Below are 19,005 nucleotides of genomic sequence, written 5' to 3' on the forward strand. Positions count from 1 at the left end.
TGAATACATATCCACTTGTCGATTTTGTGTCTTTGGTGCCGCTTATCCAATTTGCATCACAAGTATCCCTCAAGTACCGCTGGATACTCTGTATAATGCAAAGCATAATCTTGAGTATGCTTCAAGTAGCCCAATACACGCTTCATAGCTTTCCAATGATTTTCATTTGGACTAATTGTAAATCGGCTTAGCTTGCTTATCGCACAAGCTATGTTCGGTCTAGTGCGATTCATGACATACATTAAACTGCCTAGTATACTTGCATACTCATTTTGAGCCTTACTATCACAAGTATTCTTTGAAAGATGTAAATTAACATCTATCGGTGTACTTATCGGTGATATGCCTAAATTCTTGCTTTTTTCAAGAATTTTCTCAATGTAATGAGATTGTGATAGAGATAGTCCTTCGGATGTTTTACGGATTTTAATTCCTAAAATGACATCTGCGATCCCCATATCTTTCATATCAAATTTACTTGTGAGCAAACATTTGATCTTCTTGACAATCTCACTATCTCTTGCCCATTATAAGCATGTCGTCTACATATAGACATAAGATGGCAAAGCTATTATGAGTGTTCTTAACGTATACACATTTATCACACTCATTAATTTTGAAACCATTCGACAACATAACCTGGTCGAATTTAGCATGCCATTGTTTTGGTGCTTGTTTCAAGCCATATAGTGACTTGATAAGCCGACATACTTTATTCTCTTGTCCGGAACAATGAACCCTTCAAGGTTGCTGTAAATATATTTCTTCTTCCGGATCCCCATTTAGAAAAGCTGTTTTGACATCCATTTGATGAATTTCAAGTCTATACAAGGCTGCTATAGCAATTAACATCCGTATAGATGTAATTCTCGTGACAGTGAATAAGTGTCAAAATAATCCAGACCTTCACGTTGTCTGTAACCTTTTACGACAAGCCTAGCCTTATACTTATCAATAGTACCATCTGCTTTCATTTTCCTCTTAAATATCCACTTACATTGTAATGGCTTATTGCCAGGAGGAAGGTCAACCAATTCCCAAGTATGGTTTGACAAGATGGATTGAACTTCACTATTGATAGCTTCTTTCCAGAGCGAGGCTTCTGGAGATGTCACGACTTCCTTATATGTCCGAGGTTCATTCTCTAACAAATATGTCAGAAACTCAGGTCCAAAAGACGTAGAAGTCCTTTGCCTTTTACTACGTCTAGGTTCATCCTCCATTGGATCACTTCTAGATGTAGTATCTCGAGACCTCTTATTATTTTCAATTGGCTCATATACTATGTTATACGGAAATATATTTTCAAAGAACGAAGCGTCCCTTGATTCAATGATTGTATTAACATGTATATCCGGGATCTCCGACTTATGAACAAGAAAACGATATGCATTGCTATTCTGAGCATATCCGATAAAAACACGATCAACAGTCTTTGGTCCTATCTTAACCTTTTTAGGCTTAGGAACCGCAACCTTAGCCAAACACCCCCACACTTTGAGATAATTCAAGTTAGGCATTCTACCTTTCCACTTCTCATAGGGAGTTTGTTGTGTCCTTTTGTGGGGTACTCTATTTAAAATAAAATTTGCTGTCAAAACAGCTTCCCCCACAAATTCTGCGGTAAACTGGAACTATTCAACAATGCATTCATTGTTTCTTTTAAAGATCGATTTTTCCTTTCCGCCACACCATTCGATTGCGGTGTATAAGGAGCGGTGAATTGGTGAATGATGCCAAACTCAGAGCATATTTCCTTAAAAGGAAATTCATATTCACCTCCTCTATCACTTCTTATCATTTTAATTTTCTTATTTAGCTGAGTTTCAACTTCAGATTTATAAGTTCTAAAAGCATTAATCGCATCATCTTTGCTACTAAGCAAATAAGCATAGCAATACCTTGAACAATCATCTATAAATGTGATAAAGTACTTATTACCACCCCTTGACGGTATTGATTTCATATCACATATATCCGTGTGTATTAAATCTAAAGGTTCTGTGATTCTATTGTCTACGGAATGAAAAGGAGGTTTAGAAAATTTAGATTCAACACACACTTGGCACTTTTCACTTGGACAGTCAAACTTCGGCAATAGTCCCATACTCATTAATTTCTTTATTGATTTATAATTAACATGTCCTAGTCTAGCATGCCGGATATTAGGAGACTCAAGCACATAAGTAGAAGCAACTTTATTCATATCATCCTTGGATACAACGGTCATTACATTCAGCTTGAACAAACCATCACTCGGATAACCCTTTCCTACATACATCTCATTTTTAGAGAGTACAAACTTATCGGATACAAAAACCAACTTGAAGCCATTCTTACTAAGGAGAGATCCGGACACTAAATTCTTGCGAACATCCGGCACATGCGAACATTATTTAGTGTCACAATCTTTCCGGATGTCATCTTCGAGCAATCTTTCCGACACCTTCAACCTTAGAGGTTGACGAATTACCCATATAGAGTTTTTCATCACCCCCGACAGTAGTGTAGGACGAGAACATCGATCTGTTTGCACAGATATGACGAGTTGCTCCAGTATCAATCCACCACTCTTTGGGGTTTCCCACCATGTTGCATTCGGATATCATGGCAGTAAGATTGATATCATCAACGCCATTGGAAATCTGTTCCATCACATTCGCCTGAGTTTTCTGTCTTTTCTTGGCTCTGCAGTCTTTGGCTCGATGTCCGGACTTTCCACGGTTGAAGCACTTACCAACGAACTTCTTCGGGCCTTGGGTGAATCCCTCTCCGGACTTGCTAGGCATTTTTCTCTTCTTGTTGGGTTTTGATCCTTCTTCAACAACATTGGCCCTTGAATTCTCCAGATTCTTGCCAACTTTCTTCTCGGAGAGTCTATTGTCTTCCTCAATCCTCAATCGAACAATCAAGTCTTCAAGTGACAATTCCTTTCTCTTGTGTTTGAGATAATTTTTGAAATCTCTCCAAGACGGTGGCGGTTTTTCAATGAAAGCGGCCACTTGAAATGATTCACTTAAAATCATACCTTCAGCATGAATGTCATGCATAATCACTTGAAGTTCCTGAACTTGACTTAAGAGGGTTTTATGATCTACCATCTTGAAGTCCAGAAATTTACCGACGATGAATTTCTTCAATCCAGCGTCTTCTGTCTTGTACTTCTTGTCAAGACTTTCCCATAATTCCTTAGCCGTTTTCAGCGGACTATAAACATTGTAGAGGGAATTGTCGAGACCATTAAGGATGTAATTACGACACGTAAAGTCAGAATGCTTCCACGCATCTACTGCAGCAAACCTTTCCTTGTCTACCTCTCCTTCATCCAACTTAGGAGCATCCTCATTGAGGAACCTTGCCAGATTCAAAGTCGTGAGATAGAACAACATCTTCATTTGCCATCTCTTGAAATCGGTTCCATTGAACTTTTCCGGCTTTTCTCCATGAGTCGAAACCGACGGAATATGTGCAGGCGTTATCGATGTTGATGCCATTTCTATCACAAAATCTATAAAACAGAATGTATATACTATGAAATAACTATATGAACGAAGTCACGGAATTTCGACTATGGAATATACAAGATTTCCGACTCAAAGAACAACGCATAAGAATACGCACCGAATTCAGATCATTATACGAACAGAACCGAACAGAATTGAAACAGAATATTATTTCAAGAAAAAGGTAGAAAAAAAGAATTTGTCTTAAGATTGTTGTCGGCTAAGTTCGTATGTAATAAATTGCAATTGAACGACGAACAACTAACCTGAAGCCAATGCAGATGAGTATGCAGAAAGTTGATCCGAGCCCAACGTATTGTCGTTGTGTCCTTAAGACAAATTTGTCCCCTCAATTCAGATAAATTTCGTACCCGAGGACGTTGGACAATTGTCTCCCAGGATAGAACGGATCACGTTCCTCGAGCGGTACTTCTTCAAAGGACTCCAACGAACGTAACTTTGCGGAATTATCGCACCGAATGTATGAGGGGAAAACAGGTATGCAAGATTTGGAGGAAAACCGAAATATATGCTCAGGAAAAAAGAAAGAAAAACCGTGTCCCGAAATGGCCTATTCGAGGACTATTTATTTTGGAAGAACGAAAAGTCACGAAGAGTCACGAAGCTTGAATTCGGGCGGTAGTTTTTTTTCATAACCGACCAACTCCTTACGAACAATTGTATTCGTTCGTTATTCTTCGAATCCGAACAATTGCAACTGTTCGTTCACGGACGAATGTCCAGAAATTTCCGAACAATTGCAACTGTTCGTTCGCGGACGAATGTCCAGAAATTTCTAGACAATTCTGTTCGGCTATGTGTCTGTTCGGCAAAAAATAAAAGATTGATGGGCAAAAAATAAAAAATGGAATATAAGAAGCCCCGACCCGAACCGAGCCGGCCGGACGGCGGCGGCGGCGCGCGTGCGTGTGGACCGAAATCCATTTGCGTAGGTCCTCCCTCCTCCACAAAAGTGGGGTGCCCCTTGGGGCCCAAACCCATTTGTGAGGTTCCACTTAATAAACCCATCTCCCATCTACCTCTCATCCTATGTGGGACTCCCACATTTCCTTCTCATTCACTCTAGAGGGATAAATTCCCCAACAAAAATGACGAAAGATAGAGAGAGAGTGTGGGTATATATAGGGGTGAGAGGCGATGGAGGGGCTGAACCAAAGGTTTTGCGCCCAAATCGCGAATCGATTCCGTCCTGAATCGTTATTACTTCAACTATACAATCAAACATAAACAGACCGTCTAATAATACTGCGCTCGGCTATAGCATTAGTCTCAAATATTCCACTGCTCCACAATTATAAAAACCAAACAAAACTTTACTAATCCAAGCCCGCACTAACTATTCCACCTGTTAACCCAACCTGATAGAAATTTAGGCCGTGATAGGAATTGAGACACTGAATTTTTTGTTAACCAGCATCATTTGTCTAATGAAGTTCTCTCGTTGTTCACAATCTAATTACATTAATGCAGCCATTGTTTTGAAAGTATAAACGCTCCAATTACTTCAAAACTCTGAAGATTCATATTTAACAACCAAAAATCTTTAAAAGACGTAGGAGAGAGCCAAGGAAACCCCTACCCTCGCATATCTTTGATACACCCTTGAACAAAGTTAGAGAGAGAGGGGTTGCCCTAGAGGATGTCGGTGCATCCCACATTTGAGTTATGCCACCATCCCATGACATCGCCGGAACTTTGACATAGCCATGACCCTTTGATGGCACAGTCATCCCTTGTCCACGTCCGTGGTGAGGGTCGCTTGACCCTTACAATGTGGCACCAGGATGATGGCTTGTCGGATTCTGTATATTTGGCAATCATAACTAGCTGTCACTCTTGACATGTCCCTCTTCTATTCATCCATTATAGTCCTAAATCTTGGAGTAAAATTTCAATCTATTCCTCCTGATGAAAACTCGCCTAAAATTGTTATCGTGGTAGTCCAATCATTGCTTCCCGTCTAACGTCAAATGCCAGTGATCGGATGTGAACAAATTCAATCTGTTCCTCGAATGTAAAGAAATCAGGTAATCCCTCAATTTGCGCTCCAACCTTAATATACCATTGTAATCCCCAATTTTCACTTGGCGACATCAAAATCCGTGAAGAGATCAGCAAAGTCAATCATGAAATTGGTCCCTCCAATCGACAAACGATACTTCTATGCTTTCTCTCGCGGCCTAAAATTTCTTATACATATGTCAACGACGAAGGGGAATCGAGGAAGAAAACTTCATGGCTGCCCAAGAAATAATAAATTTGGAGGAAGTTGCGGTTATTTTAGTTGGGTTGATGCAGAAATCAACTCGGCAAGGAATGGGGAAAAATTGTCAAAAAAATTCATAAACATCTGGCGAATTTGCCAATACGGTCATAAACCTTATAAATTTGTCAATCCAGTCCTAAACGATTTCACCATTTTTCAATTCAATCCTATGGGCCAAAAATTGTTGACGTGGACGTCGGCGGTCCTCCGTAGCACCTCCGGCACTAACGTGACCAATTTATAATGACATTTTAATGTTAATTTGATTATTTATATTATTTATTTTGTATGTTTTCCTTTTTTCTTTTTTTTTCTTTTCTTTTTTTCCTCCGACCTCGACCTCCGCCGGCATCGGGCGGGGGCCGCCCTCGTTTGCCTAGGGAGGCTTGCCCAACTTCATCTAGGGCTGCCCTCACCCGATCCCATGAGGGCAGCCCTCACCCGACACCGGCGAAGGTCGAGGCCAGAGGGAAAAAAAGAAAAAGAACAAAAAGGAAAAACAAAAATATAAAATATAAAAAATACAAAAAAAATTAAAATTTTATTATAAATGGTCCAAGTTAGTGTCGGCGGTATCACTTAGGACCGCTAGCGTCCACGTCGATGATTTCCAGCCAAAAGAACTGAATTGGTAAATGATGAAAAGGCTTTCGACCGAATCGGTAAATTTAAAAGGTTTAGGATTAAAAATTGACAAAAGTACAAAAGGTTTAGGACTCTTTTAACTATTTTCCACGAGGAACGCCTTTAAAAACTTTCAACGTAGGAATGTTGAGGAAGAAAACGATGTCGTCCCATTGTGAGGATTATGCGGTTCAATGGAAGCAGAAGCCAAAGCTTTCAATGCGCAATTGAAAAACGTGAAACAAGATGTGCCAAACCTAAAGAATGGAACTTCCTGGCTAAAGACAATGTTGGTTGTGTCCCGGGTGTTTGTTAGTTATTTTAGCGCACGTGTGTGGGAAGTTGAAAGGGAAGGATGTGTTGCGATGAGTTTGTCATAGATTGTGTTAGTCGACGTTGTTTTTGTACTTAGGCATGCGTGAGCTGTTGTAATACATATTCTCTGATTGTGGACACATGTCCAATTTCGCAACGTAGCACATAAAAGTCGTAACAATATAGTTTTCAAAAAAAAAAAAACTCTTCTTTTTTGCTGTGATATGGAAAGAGTCGTTCTGACATTAGTTGGTCGGCTCAAAGTCGTAACGTGTGAAACATGAATATAATCGTCACTTTGAACTTGATCTCACTTAGTCCGACCTATTCGATACTGAATTTTAATGGTAACATATGGAGAAGCATTTTGGTTAATGAATTTTCTAAGCTATATCCGTATGTTATTTTTTTAGATAATGGTTTGAGCTTAGCTATTGTCAACTTTTGAGCTATAGATTCGATATCTGGTTAGGGTTCACTGGCTGAGTTTTTTCTCGTTTCTCTCTTGTTTTCTCTTGATATGGCTTGTTGTCTCTTCATTTACAAGATAAGAAAAGAAGATTATGAGTATGAACAGTGAAAAGACATCAGTGGTCTTTATTACATGAGTTTTAGCCCAAGCATTCGTTCTCTTCTTTTTTGTTTAACCCAAATTCGAGCGGTGTCACTAGGTCACTCTTGTGAGATTGAAATGTCATAGAATGGATCAATCCTTTTCTATTTTAATAGAAGAAAATCGAAAATTTTACTGGATAATAGAAAACAAAGGATTATCCACCTTCTTCTTAGTCTTTTCTTTGACACAAGAAAGGAATTTTCTGCATTTCTTTCTTGTGTCTACATAAGGTTTTTGACCTGTTCGTAAAGGATTACTATCCTTAGTTTATATTGTTTTTCCAAGTTTATTTGAACCCTTTTTTTATATTTATTACATATATAAAGTAGTGAACAAACAAAAAATAAAGGTCAATTTTTTGATAAAATAGAACTTATTCTAATGAACTTAGAAAATAATTCAACTTTGATGAGATACTAAATAGAGTGAGTAGAATATGACAAAAAAAAAAAAAATAGAGTGAGTAGAATAAGGATCGAATCAACGACAAAATACGATTACGGGGTCGCACAAAAAAGGGGTAGAAAAGGTCTAATGTTATTGCCCCACAGCACCAGATAATTTAAACGGGATCCATTGCTTCACTGCTGGTTCTTCATGGCCAGAACCTTGGCCCAAGCAGGCCGGGCCACGATTTTGGCCGCCCAAGCGTTCACCTTGGGGTGGGCATCGAACAGCTTCTTCAATGGTGTCCCCATTAGGTTGCTCAGGGTCGGGAGGTGGTGGAGGTCGGCGAGGGTGAAGCAGTCGCCGCCCAAGTACTTGGACTGGCTCAGCCGGGCCTCGTAGACGTCGAGGACCTTGGACAGCTTGGCCTCGTTCTCCTCGACTACTGCCACATCCGTGGCCATGCCGCTCTTCGGCTTGTACACGAGCTCCCACTGCAGCTTCGACACCACGGTGTCAAACTGATGGGCCTCAACCTCCATCCACACGCTCACAATCGCCATGAGTTTGCCCTCGCACACGAGCGGCGTCCCCTTGTCCTTGTATGCATGAGCAATGTATTGGGCAATTGCCCTTGATTCTGCCACCACGAAGAGCATAATCAAGACTATATCTCGCCTAGTAGTTTTTTTGTACAGTTGACTGACTGAACACTCAAAGTTCGATTAAACGGTTGATCTGTCGTTATGGTCACGGAATCTATCAGCAATCGAATCAGCACCTTTTGACTAAATACTTTCATCTTCCATCATTGTCATACAAGATAATCTATCAATTGACACTTGACAGGATGACTTACCGAATAGCCTCAAGTCTCCGTCCTCAAAGGCCGGGACTTGACCGAAAGGCTGCACAGAGAGAGATCGAGAAGCGTTAGATCCCACAGACGGAGGAGGTTTCTCGATAGAACACGTCGAGACCCCTTGAACAAAAAATATTAGCGAGGAATACAGCCGACTGGGCGGTGGGCAGAGAGGGAGGACTTACGTTGAGGGCGAGGAAATGCTCCTGCTTGTGCTCGCCGGCCCACATGTCGACGGGGACGAACTCGAACACGAGGTCCTTCTCGTAGAGGGCGGCGAGGACCCGCTGCGCCGGGGTGGAGAAAACGGCTCCATAAACCTTCATCACCATGATTGCTCGCTCTGCTTTCCTTTCCTCTCTCTCTCTCTCTCTCTCTCTCTCTCTCTCTCAGCTGCGGCGAACGATGGTGGGTCTTGAGCTTCCTTTCTTATAAGGGTTTCACGCTCGTGCTCTGTAATGACCTAATTGACTCGAAAAATTCAATTTTCTTAATCCTTCAACGAGATAATCTGCCCCTTTTGTCTTCATTGTTTATTCCTTAGGAGGAGACGGACACGAGATAAAATGGCTGCCGTCGCGTTGGGATGGAGAGAGAGGGAGAGACAGGCGCATGTAACGAGGCCTGCGTAGCCATTTTTATAACATTTTCATCTCCCACTTCTCTTGCTCTGTTTGTTGTCTGAACGGGGTCAGCCGGAAGGGGCCGACACCCACGTGAGCACGTCCCGCGATGAAGATCTTCGGAAAGGAAAATTTCATGCGAAAGGGCAAGAATGTAATTCCACTCTTCGAAAGGCTCGGGGAAAACATGAATAAAAGTGAGGGTCGAAAAAAAAAATTCACATTTTTTGTAAGAGAAAAAGGAGTGGAAATTCAAATATTTTTTTTAAAAAAATTTCTGCTGAAATTTTCTTCTCGACCCTGTATACAAGATTCCAAGCGTATGGAAAGGAATAAAATTTAAATTTGGCCTACACTACACCGAGTACAAGTAGCACGAGAAAGGCAGTGCATCGAAAGATGTACGGTACATTTTTACTGGTCACTTAACATGTACGCGATGGCGAACAAAACATTCTTCCCTATCAGTAATGGGATTGAGGCTAAAGCTGGAGAAAACAAGGCCTGGGGTTCCATTCCCGTGAGCACGGCATGTACATGTACATAGATGAGAGCAGTGACACCCAAAAAAGAAGCAACTAGTATGTAGGGACACACTTTAACGAAGTTTAAATTAGATATTAGAGTTCTCATTTCCCGCCATTTTAGTCATTGCTTGCAGTTATGTGAAGAAAGTGATCGGAATTGAACATGGCTATAGACTCCAACCCATCGAATGTAATCGTAATTTTTCAAGCACAAATATTTGGTTCCCCAAGAGTTTCTTTCTTTAGGTTCATTATTCCGTGTCGAGACTTTCGTGCTTGCACTTTAAGCAAGAACAAAGTTCAATCACTCGAATAATTTTGTTTTTCTCCTAAGTATAATATTTTTTTGTAATGTAGAGCTCAATTACCCATAAGAACTAAGAAGTTCTGTTGATTCTTTCGGTAATTCGGGCAATGAATGTAAAATATAAGATTGACACTAATTAGTAATAGCCTTCCTTAGACCCCCACGAGTCAATATCGGGCTTTGGAAAATGATCTACGATGAAAAGATATTAACCCTTCGGTCCATCTTGAGAGGAACGGTGGATTCAGGTTGCGTTGTTTCACGAAGATAGATGCTTTGAAAATTATTTATCTAGAATCGATCACTTATATCGCTTACAAGATTAAATAAACGAAAAATATTTTTACTATTCATGAAAATGATTAGACATAAATTGTTATCGATAATAATAACATTTCATTACCTAGTTATTTCATGCGATCCAAGCAATCATTTTCTAAAAATTATTTTTTAATTATTTATTTTTTACGAAACAATAGGAGCCGTCAACAACAAAATTAAGCTCCATCTTGCGCTCGGCTCAACCATATGTCATCTATGTAAAAAGGAACATTTTTCAATGCTTTTGTGAACGATGTGCAGATATCAAGAATTCGACAGTGCAATAGGTACGCGCAAAGTCTATTCTCGTTGGAGTTGCCATGGTTGGGAGGTCAACGAAGCTCGAGAGGCCAGCTCGAAGTGGCGGTAGTGGGGTGGCAGAGTCCGGAGTCAGATTTTAACTTCTTCTTTTTTAATTCATGTCATTTTTTCTTTTATTCTATATTCTTCTTGTGAAATTTTTAACCATTTTTTGATATAGGATCTAGCCGTGCCACGTAGGACGATCGGTGTCCACGTTTGTGATTTTTAGCCAAAATTGATCGAATGGACTCAATTGGCACAAATATAAAAAATTTAGAACCGAATTAGCACCAATACAATAGGTTTATAACTATTTTAACACTTAAGTAGATTAGAAGTCATTTTCCATTTGAAATAAAAATGGAACTTCACACCAAATGCACACTCATGCTGGACCAAAATGAGCTGACCAACTAACGTCAAAATGACTATTTTTTTTTTTGTATGATCAAAATGACTATTTTCATATCACAGCAAAAAAAAAAAAGAATTTTTTAGTTTCAAAACTAAATTGTTTAAACTTTTATGTGTCAAGTTGCAAAATTGGATAAGTGGGTATTGTACTTTTGATCGAAACTTGATCTTTTTCTCTAAACTCTCGAACTCTAGAAACTGCAACAATGAACAATGTTGAGGTGAAATACAAGAGGTCTGTACGGGAGATAAGTCCTAAAATTAATAGCGAAAAATGTAATTGAGTTCTAAAATTTTCGAATTGTGCAATCAAATAATTTATCAAATTAGTACAAAAAAATCTCTCCTTAACTCCATTTGATTTAACTAACGAAAAAAAACTAATGTGGCTCTGCTATTACTATCGACGTGATGTTCATCAAATCAAATGGTGCCTCGGAATTTTTTTGTAGAATTTAAAAGGAAAAAGGAAAAGTGATCAAAACATTTAAGAAGAAGAATGTAATCTTATCATATCCACTTAGCGGCTAAGTTTAATTTTAGTAAAAAAAAATTATTTTTCCATTTTTTTTTAATTTTCCTTGCATTGTTTTAGCATTAACCTATCAGCAACGAGAGCTATAGAGCTGCCATTTTCATGACTTCAAACATCGCCACCGGCGAGCCTCTCGGCTCCACCCACCGCCGGCGCCTCAGCATCGGCCCTCCGCAACAAGACACCACCTGCACGCGATGCAGCCAACTAATTCAAGGCTTCCGACATCAGAGGTAGAGTTCTCAAAATTGGATCTGAGTTCGTGGAAGCCACGATAGCCGGAGGTGAAGGTTGGCCGGAGTGTCGATGAAAGGCCAACGATGAGGAATGGCGGTTTGCAAAAAGGATTAATACCACGTAAAACTTCAAATTGGTATATCTGTGACAAATTTATCCCAAACTATTTTTTTAACCACAAAAAACTCTAAACTGTTACATCCGTAATAAATTTATCACAAATTGATACATCCATGATAAATTTATCCTGTGTTAGTTTTCGTTAAATCTAGTAGTTAAAGTGCTAATTTGCATGACACATGGCAATTGATGAGTGTACCGGCTTGGGGTTTTTAACGTAACGGATGTATCGGTTTGAAATTTTTCGTGATATTAATCCAATTTAACGAAGGGTAAATTTGTTGTAGGTATATCAGTTTGAAATTTTTCGTGGTAAAAAAAACTAGTTCAAGGTAAATTTTATCGCATATGTACCAGTTTATGGTTTTTGATAATAAAAAATAGTTTGTGGTAAATTTGTTATAATTGTATCGGTTTATGATTTTTCGTGGTTAAAAAAATAATTTAGAGTAAATTTATCACATATGTACCAGCTGATTTTTCATGGTATTTACCCTTGGAGAAATCAAGAATTTGATTGGGCAATAGGCATGCCGGGAGCTCGAAGAAGCTTGATGTGGCCATGATGGCAAGTTCGGTGAAGTTCGAGCGGCCAGCTCAAATGGATGGTAGTGGGGTGGCGGAGTTGGGAATTAGATTTTACTTTTTTTAAAATTTTTATTTCATATTGTTTGTTCTTTTATCCTTTTCTCTTCTTTTAAAATTTTTAATTTTTTTTTATGTGGGGGCCACATCGGCATCTTGTATCTCAAAAAGGGTAATAAAGCTCCCGTCAATCTTTCCCACTATTCAAATCAAACTAGTTAGTGGAAAAGCTCATCACACAGAATTCGTAATTTTTAGGACGATAAATTATAAAGGTATACTCATTCATGAATATCTTCCGGTCAGCGTCTCCGGTACTTCAACAGATGAATTTGGGCGAAGCTCTCGTGATTGGTAGGGAAAGTAAAGGCCATCCCATGGAAGACGACGTAAGGTGAGGGTTTCATGAGTCAGAAGTAATACCGGCAATTGCAGCAATTATTGCACTCTAACGAAAGTGAAAAAGATGAGACATTCATTAGCCAATTGCTCATGAAACATTAACATTCTACCCGTCCAAATCTTTATTGATCATGATAAGACAATCACAGAACACCAGCCTCATCATCATCTCCAACTTCGATGATTGAAGACAGCCCAGCCCGAAAAGTTCATCCAACTCCCACATGAAACATTGGCCAAAGGAAGGACGCAATTACAGACTCGCACAACAAATAAAAGGGGGTAGAAAAGGTCAAATGTTATTTGGCCCCCAGCACCAGATAATTTAGAAGGGATCCATTGCTTCACTGCTGGTTCTTCATGGCCAGAACCTTGGCCCAAGCAGGCCGGGCCATGATGTCGGCCGCCCAAGCGCTCACCTTCGGGCGGGCATCGAACAGCTTCTTCACTGTTGTCCCCATCAGGTTGGTCAGGACCGGGAGGTGGTGGAGGTCGGCCAGGGTGAAGCAGTCGCCGCCCATGTACTTGGACTGGCTCAGCCGGGCCTCGTAGACGTCGAGGACCTTGGACAGCTTGGCCTCGTTCTCCTCGACTACCGCTGCATCCGTCGCCATGCCAAATATCGACTTGAACATGAGCTCCCACTGCAGCTTCGACGCCGCGGTGTCGAACTGGTGGGCCTCGACCTCCATCCACACGCTCACCGTCGCCATAGGTTTGCCCTCGCACAAGAGCGGCGTGCCCTTGTCCTTGTACGCAAAAGCAATGTATTGGGTAATCGCCCTTGATTCTGCCACCACAAAGAGCATAATCAAGATATAAACTATACTGGGCGTAGTTGTTTCTTGTACAATTGACTGATTGAACACCCAATGTTTGACTAAACAGTTGATCTGTCGTCATGGTCGCACAATCTATCAGCACCTTTGACTAAACACTTTCATCCTCCATCATCATCGTACAAGATAATCTAATCTACCAATAACAGGACGACTTACCGAATAGCTGCAAATCACCGTCCTCAAAGGCCGGGACTTGACCGAAAGGCTGCACAGGGAGATCGACAAACGTTAGATCTGAGAGGGACGAAGGAGGGTTTCTCGAAAAGAACACGTTCAAACCCCAAGACCAAAGTATCTGCGGGGAAAAACAGTAGAACAGGCGGTGGGCGGGGAGGGAGGACTTACGTTGAGGGCGAGGAAATGCTCCTGCTTGTGTTCGCCGGCCCGCATGTCGACAGGGACGAGCTCGAACTCGAGGTCCTTCTCGTAGAGGGCGGCGAGGACCCGCTGCACCGCGGTGGAGAGCACGGCTCCATAGACCTTCATCACCATGGTTGCTCGCTCTCGACTTTCTTTTCCTCTCTCTCTCTCTCTCTCTTAAAAAGCCCAAAAGCGGAAGAGCTGCGGCGAACGATGGTTGGTCTTGAGCTTCCCTTTTATAAGGGCTTGGCGATCTTGTCCTAGAATGACCTAATTTTGTTTGTCTGCTAAGTCTAAAACATTTATGGAGTGCAAAGCTCAATGACCAATAAGAAGCTATGTTTAACATTAAATATAAGATGGATACCAATTAGTTAATAGCCTTCCTTTGGACCCCACGCGTAAATGTTGGACCTTGGAAAATGGTTCATGGAGAAAAGACATTGACCCTTATGTCCATTTTGAAAGGAACAGCAGGTTTTGCTTTCATTTATTTTACGAAAAATAAATAATTTAAAATATATGTATATTTAAAAACAATCATTTATATCGCTCATAAGACTGAGCAAACGAATAATATTTTCGTCGGTCACGAAAATGTTTAAACGTAAACCGTTATCAATAATGACTACATTTAATTAATTGATTGTTTTAAACGATACAAGAAATTATTTTTTGAAAAAATATTTTTCAATTCATTCATTTCTTTGCGGAATAGACAGAGCTTTAGATAACAAAGTTAAATTCCGTCTTGCGCTCCGCCCGACCATATGTCATCAATCTAAAACTAAAAGGGACATTTTCCGGTGCTTTCGTGAACGGTGTGCAGAAATCAACAATGGCTGGAGCTCGAAGAAGCTTTAATGTGACCGCGATGGCGAGCTCAATGAAGCTCGAGTGGCCAGCTTGAAGCGGTGGTAGCAGGGCGGTGGAGTCCGGAGTTAGATTTTAACTTTTTCTATTTTTTTATTCATGTCAATTTTTTCACTATTTTTTTTCCTTGCTGTAAAATTTTTAATCTTTTTCTGCTGTCGCGCTTGGTAGGTGCCACAACAGCATCACGTGTCTTAAAAGGTAATAAAAAAAAGAGCCACGTTATTTTTTCCGCTATTCCAATCAAACGGGTTAATGGATAAGTGCATCACCCAAATTTGACAATTTTTGAGATGTGATTGAACTATTTGAAAGTTTTATGAGTTGATCGCACTTTTCCGATAAATTATAAAAGCATACACGTACATAAATATATTCTAGTGATCTTCTCCAGTACTTTAACATATGAAAGTGGGTAAAATTGTCTAAGTCCGAAACTTATTGTACTTTTACCGATTAAATCTTAAACCTTTCAATTTTTTCAATTGAGTAATAAATATTTTCATGTTTTACTAATTAAGTACATCGGGCCAATTTTGGCTAAAAATTACCGACATAGCTACTGGTAGCCCAACTTGGCACGGTTGGCGTCGACGTGAATAATTGTTAATAATATTTTATTTTTTTAATTTTTATTTATTTATTTTGAATTGTTTTATTTTCTACATGGCACTATCGACACTCCTACGTGGCAAGCACACTCGGGCTTGGGCTGGCGACATAGCCCTTCTCCATATTGGCGAGGGCAACCCTCACTTGGCAAAGGTGGCCCTTGCCTGAGGTTGGCACAGGAAAAAGGAAAAAAGAAATAAATAAAGAGGGAAAACAAAAGAAAAAAAAGGACTTTGAAAAAATATATTAAGATGCAAAAGATAATCGACATCTATGTCGGCGATTTACAATCAAAATTAATCGGATGGACTCAATTGACAAAACATGAAGATGTTTAGTTTTTTTTTTTTTGTCAAAAGAAAGATGCCATTCATATATCAGAATAATCAAGAAGTACATAGAAAACTTTCAATTCTAGCCATATCTTTCATTGTAAACGTTCGATAGCCGATCACCGGATTTAGTGATGAGCACGCGCTGAGCTCACCCACTCTATTTACAAAGGCATGCGATGCACGTCTAGGGTCGTCGCCCCATCACCATTACCTTGCAGAACACCAATATCAATATACTGAAAGGGCACGAATCAAATATCTGTAAAGAACTTCCAAATCTATTTCTAGGTCTAACTCAGGAGAGCAAAACCCCTAAAACTTAACCCAAATCTAAATCAAGATATGAGAGAGCAGCCTAATATTGAAAAAGTTGTGAAGTCACATGACGAATATCCTCCTTGTTGGTACACAAACTCCCAAAGCAGATCGGGAGAGGAAAGGAACACAAACACGAGAAATTAAAAACAACCCAGGCTACGAACATGGTAAGAGGGGAAGAGGAGGGAGGGAGAGAAAGAGGTAGAAGGGGATGGGAGGGAGGGAGAGGCTAGCTCCTGGGCAGCTAAGAAATTTCGAGTTAGGTGGCGGCTGCTTTCAAAGAAAGCCCTAGCTTGGGAGAGTAGGGGAGACTTTGAAAAAATAAATTCCAGAGCATCATGTTTAAAATTTAATTGATAAAATTAAAAAATTTAAAATTAAATTGATAAAAAACATAATAGGTCTAAGATTTTTTGAATAATTTTACCGATAAAAGTGAGGAAAGCTTTCATGATTGGTAGGAAAACTGTAGGCTATTCAATGGCAAATGATGTAAGGTGAGGGCAACAATAAGCACAAAATAAAACCAGCAATTGCAGCAATTATCACACTCTTAACGAAACCAAAAAGATGAGAGATTCATTAGCCATGACTCCGCAAACATAACTTTTCCTCTGTCCAATATTTTATTGATCATGATAGACAATCACAAAACACCAGCCTCATCATCGCCTCCAACTCGGATGATTGAAGACGACTCAGAGAATCTCACATAAGACATTGACCAAAGAAGGACATAATCAAAAACAAAAAGACTATTACCGACTCATATCAAAAAGGGGTAGAATAAGGTCTAATGTTATTGGGCCCCAGAACCAGATGATTTGAACTAGACCCTTTGCTTTACTTCTGGTTCCTCATGGCAAGAACCTTGGCCAAAGCAGGACGGGCCATGATGTCGGCCACCCATGCGCTCACTTTGGGCCGAGCATCGAACAGCTTCTTCACCTGGGTCCCCATCAGATTGGTCAGGGCCGGCTGGTGGTGAAGGTCGGCCAGGGTGAAGCAGTCGCAGCCCAAGTACTTGGACTGGCTCAGCCGGGCCTCGTAGACATCGAGGACCTTGGCGAGCTTGGCCTCGTTCTCCTCGACTACCGCCGCATCCGTAGCCATGCCGAACATCGGCTTGTACACGATCTCCCACTGCAGCTTCGACGCCACGGGGTCAAACTGGTGGGCCTCGACCTCCATCCACATGCTCACAGTCGCCATGGGTTTGCCCTCGCACACGAGCTGAGTGCCCTTGTCCTTGTATTGATGAGCTATGTATTTAGTAATTGCCCTTGATTCTGCCACCACGAAGAGCAAGATCAAGATATAAACCATATCTCGCATAGTTGTTTCTTGTTCAGTTGACCGATTGAACACTCAAAAGTTTGACTAAACAGTAGATCTGTCGTCATGATCGCACAATCTCTCAGCAATCGAATCAGCAGCTTTGACTCCATACTTTCATCTTTCATCAAAGTCATACGGATTAAGCTATCAATAACAGGGATGACTTACCGAATAGCTTCAAATCACCGTCCTCAAAGAACGGGACTTGACCAAAAGGCTGCACAGAGAGATCGAGAAACGTTAGATCCGAGAGACGAAAGAGAGGGCTTCTCGAAAGACCACATTCAGACCCCAAGACACCAAAATATCTGCGAGGAACACAGTCGAACAGGTGGTGGGCAGGGAGGGAGTACATACGTTGAGGGCGAGGAAACGCTCCTGCTTGTGCTCGCCGGCCCCCATGTCGACGGGGACGAACTCGAACTCGAGGTCCTTCTCGTAGAGGGTGGCGAAGACCCGCATCGCCGCGGTGGAGAGGACGGCTCCATGGACCTTCATCACCATGATCGCTTCGCTCTACTTTCTCTTCTTTTCTCCTCTCTCTCTCTCAAAAACCTAAACGCAGAAACGGCTGTGGGGAATGATGGTGGGTTCTGAGCTTCCTTTTATAAGGGGCTTCACGATCTTGTTCTAGAATGATCTAATTGACCTGAAAAATGCGATTTTTCTGCATCCTGCAACGAGATAATCTTCCCTTTTATGTTCGTTGTTTATGCTTTTCGGAGATGGAGATGACAAAAACGCTCCTGTCGGGATGGAGAGAGAGAGACAGAGACAGAGACAGAGACAGAGAGAGACGCAAGCGATGAGGCCTGCGTAGCCATTTTCATATTCATCTCTCGGCATTTACTTTCTTTGTTGTCTGAACGGGTCAGCGGGAACTGGAAGGGTACGACACCTACGTGCGCACGTCACACGGCGATAATTAAAATTTTAATTCGTTCCATATGATTTCTAAATTTCATTTTAATATGGTATGTAATTCGTGATCTTTAATTTATTCAATATGATCCACGAACTTTTAAAATACGTCAATTTAGTCTTTGAACTTTATGAAAATGTTCGATATCTTCCTTCAGTTAATTTAAGTTCAAGGACAATATTAAAAATCGATTTCTGGACTTTTGGTAAATGTTCAATTTAATCCATGAACCGTACGAAATTGTTCAATATTATCCTTCAATAAATTCCATTTCGAGGATGATATTGAATATCTTAATAGAATGCATGGATTGAATTGAACATCTACTAAAAATTTATGGATCACATTGAACAAATCAAAAGGTTAGGGATCGCATTGCATATTAGGATAAAATTCAAGAACCGTAATTTTTTTTGTGCCGATTGAATACGATATTC

General features: G+C 40.5%; 2 protein-coding genes across 6 annotated transcripts; both read right to left on the minus strand.

The window, feature by feature from the left end:
- Positions 1 to 7,821: 7,821 nt before the first annotated feature.
- Positions 7,822 to 14,376, minus strand: LOC115731120 (glutathione S-transferase-like). 2 transcript variants are annotated; one of them, XM_048274369.1, is made up of 5 exons: positions 9,140 to 9,221; positions 8,989 to 9,002; positions 8,780 to 8,929; positions 8,592 to 8,640; positions 7,822 to 8,372 (listed from the first exon to the last, which is right to left on the minus strand). In XM_048274369.1, the coding sequence occupies exons 3-5, from the start codon at positions 8,924 to 8,926 to the stop codon at positions 7,927 to 7,929; spliced, it is 642 nt and encodes a 213-aa protein (XP_048130326.1). In that variant the 5' UTR covers positions 8,927 to 8,929; positions 8,989 to 9,002; positions 9,140 to 9,221; the 3' UTR covers positions 7,822 to 7,926. The 2 variants fall into 2 exon arrangements, with proteins under 2 accessions (XP_048130326.1, XP_048130325.1); XM_048274368.1 differs by lacking the exons at positions 8,989 to 9,002; positions 9,140 to 9,221 and adding an exon at positions 14,318 to 14,376 and having other exon boundaries at positions 8,780 to 8,939.
- Positions 7,837 to 18,357, minus strand: LOC115731118 (glutathione S-transferase-like). Of its 4 annotated transcripts, none has more exons than XM_048274360.1 (5): positions 18,004 to 18,357; positions 13,967 to 14,015; positions 13,308 to 13,758; positions 7,984 to 7,998; positions 7,837 to 7,884 (listed from the first exon to the last, which is right to left on the minus strand). In XM_048274360.1, the coding sequence occupies exons 1-3, from the start codon at positions 18,148 to 18,150 to the stop codon at positions 13,313 to 13,315; spliced, it is 642 nt and encodes a 213-aa protein (XP_048130317.1). In that variant the 5' UTR covers positions 18,151 to 18,357; the 3' UTR covers positions 7,837 to 7,884; positions 7,984 to 7,998; positions 13,308 to 13,312. The 4 variants fall into 4 exon arrangements, with proteins under 4 accessions (XP_048130317.1, XP_030517605.1, XP_030517606.1 ...); XM_030661745.2 differs by lacking the exon at positions 18,004 to 18,357 and adding an exon at positions 14,156 to 14,379; XM_030661746.2 differs by lacking the exons at positions 7,837 to 7,884; positions 7,984 to 7,998; positions 13,967 to 14,015 and adding exons at positions 13,062 to 13,266; positions 17,145 to 17,597; positions 17,815 to 17,863 and having other exon boundaries at positions 13,367 to 13,382; positions 18,004 to 18,346.
- Positions 18,358 to 19,005: the final 648 nt, after the last annotated feature.

Source organism: Rhodamnia argentea, chromosome 1 (assembly GCF_020921035.1).
Source record: "Rhodamnia argentea isolate NSW1041297 chromosome 1, ASM2092103v1, whole genome shotgun sequence".
Lineage (NCBI taxonomy): Eukaryota > Viridiplantae > Streptophyta > Magnoliopsida > Myrtales > Myrtaceae > Rhodamnia > Rhodamnia argentea.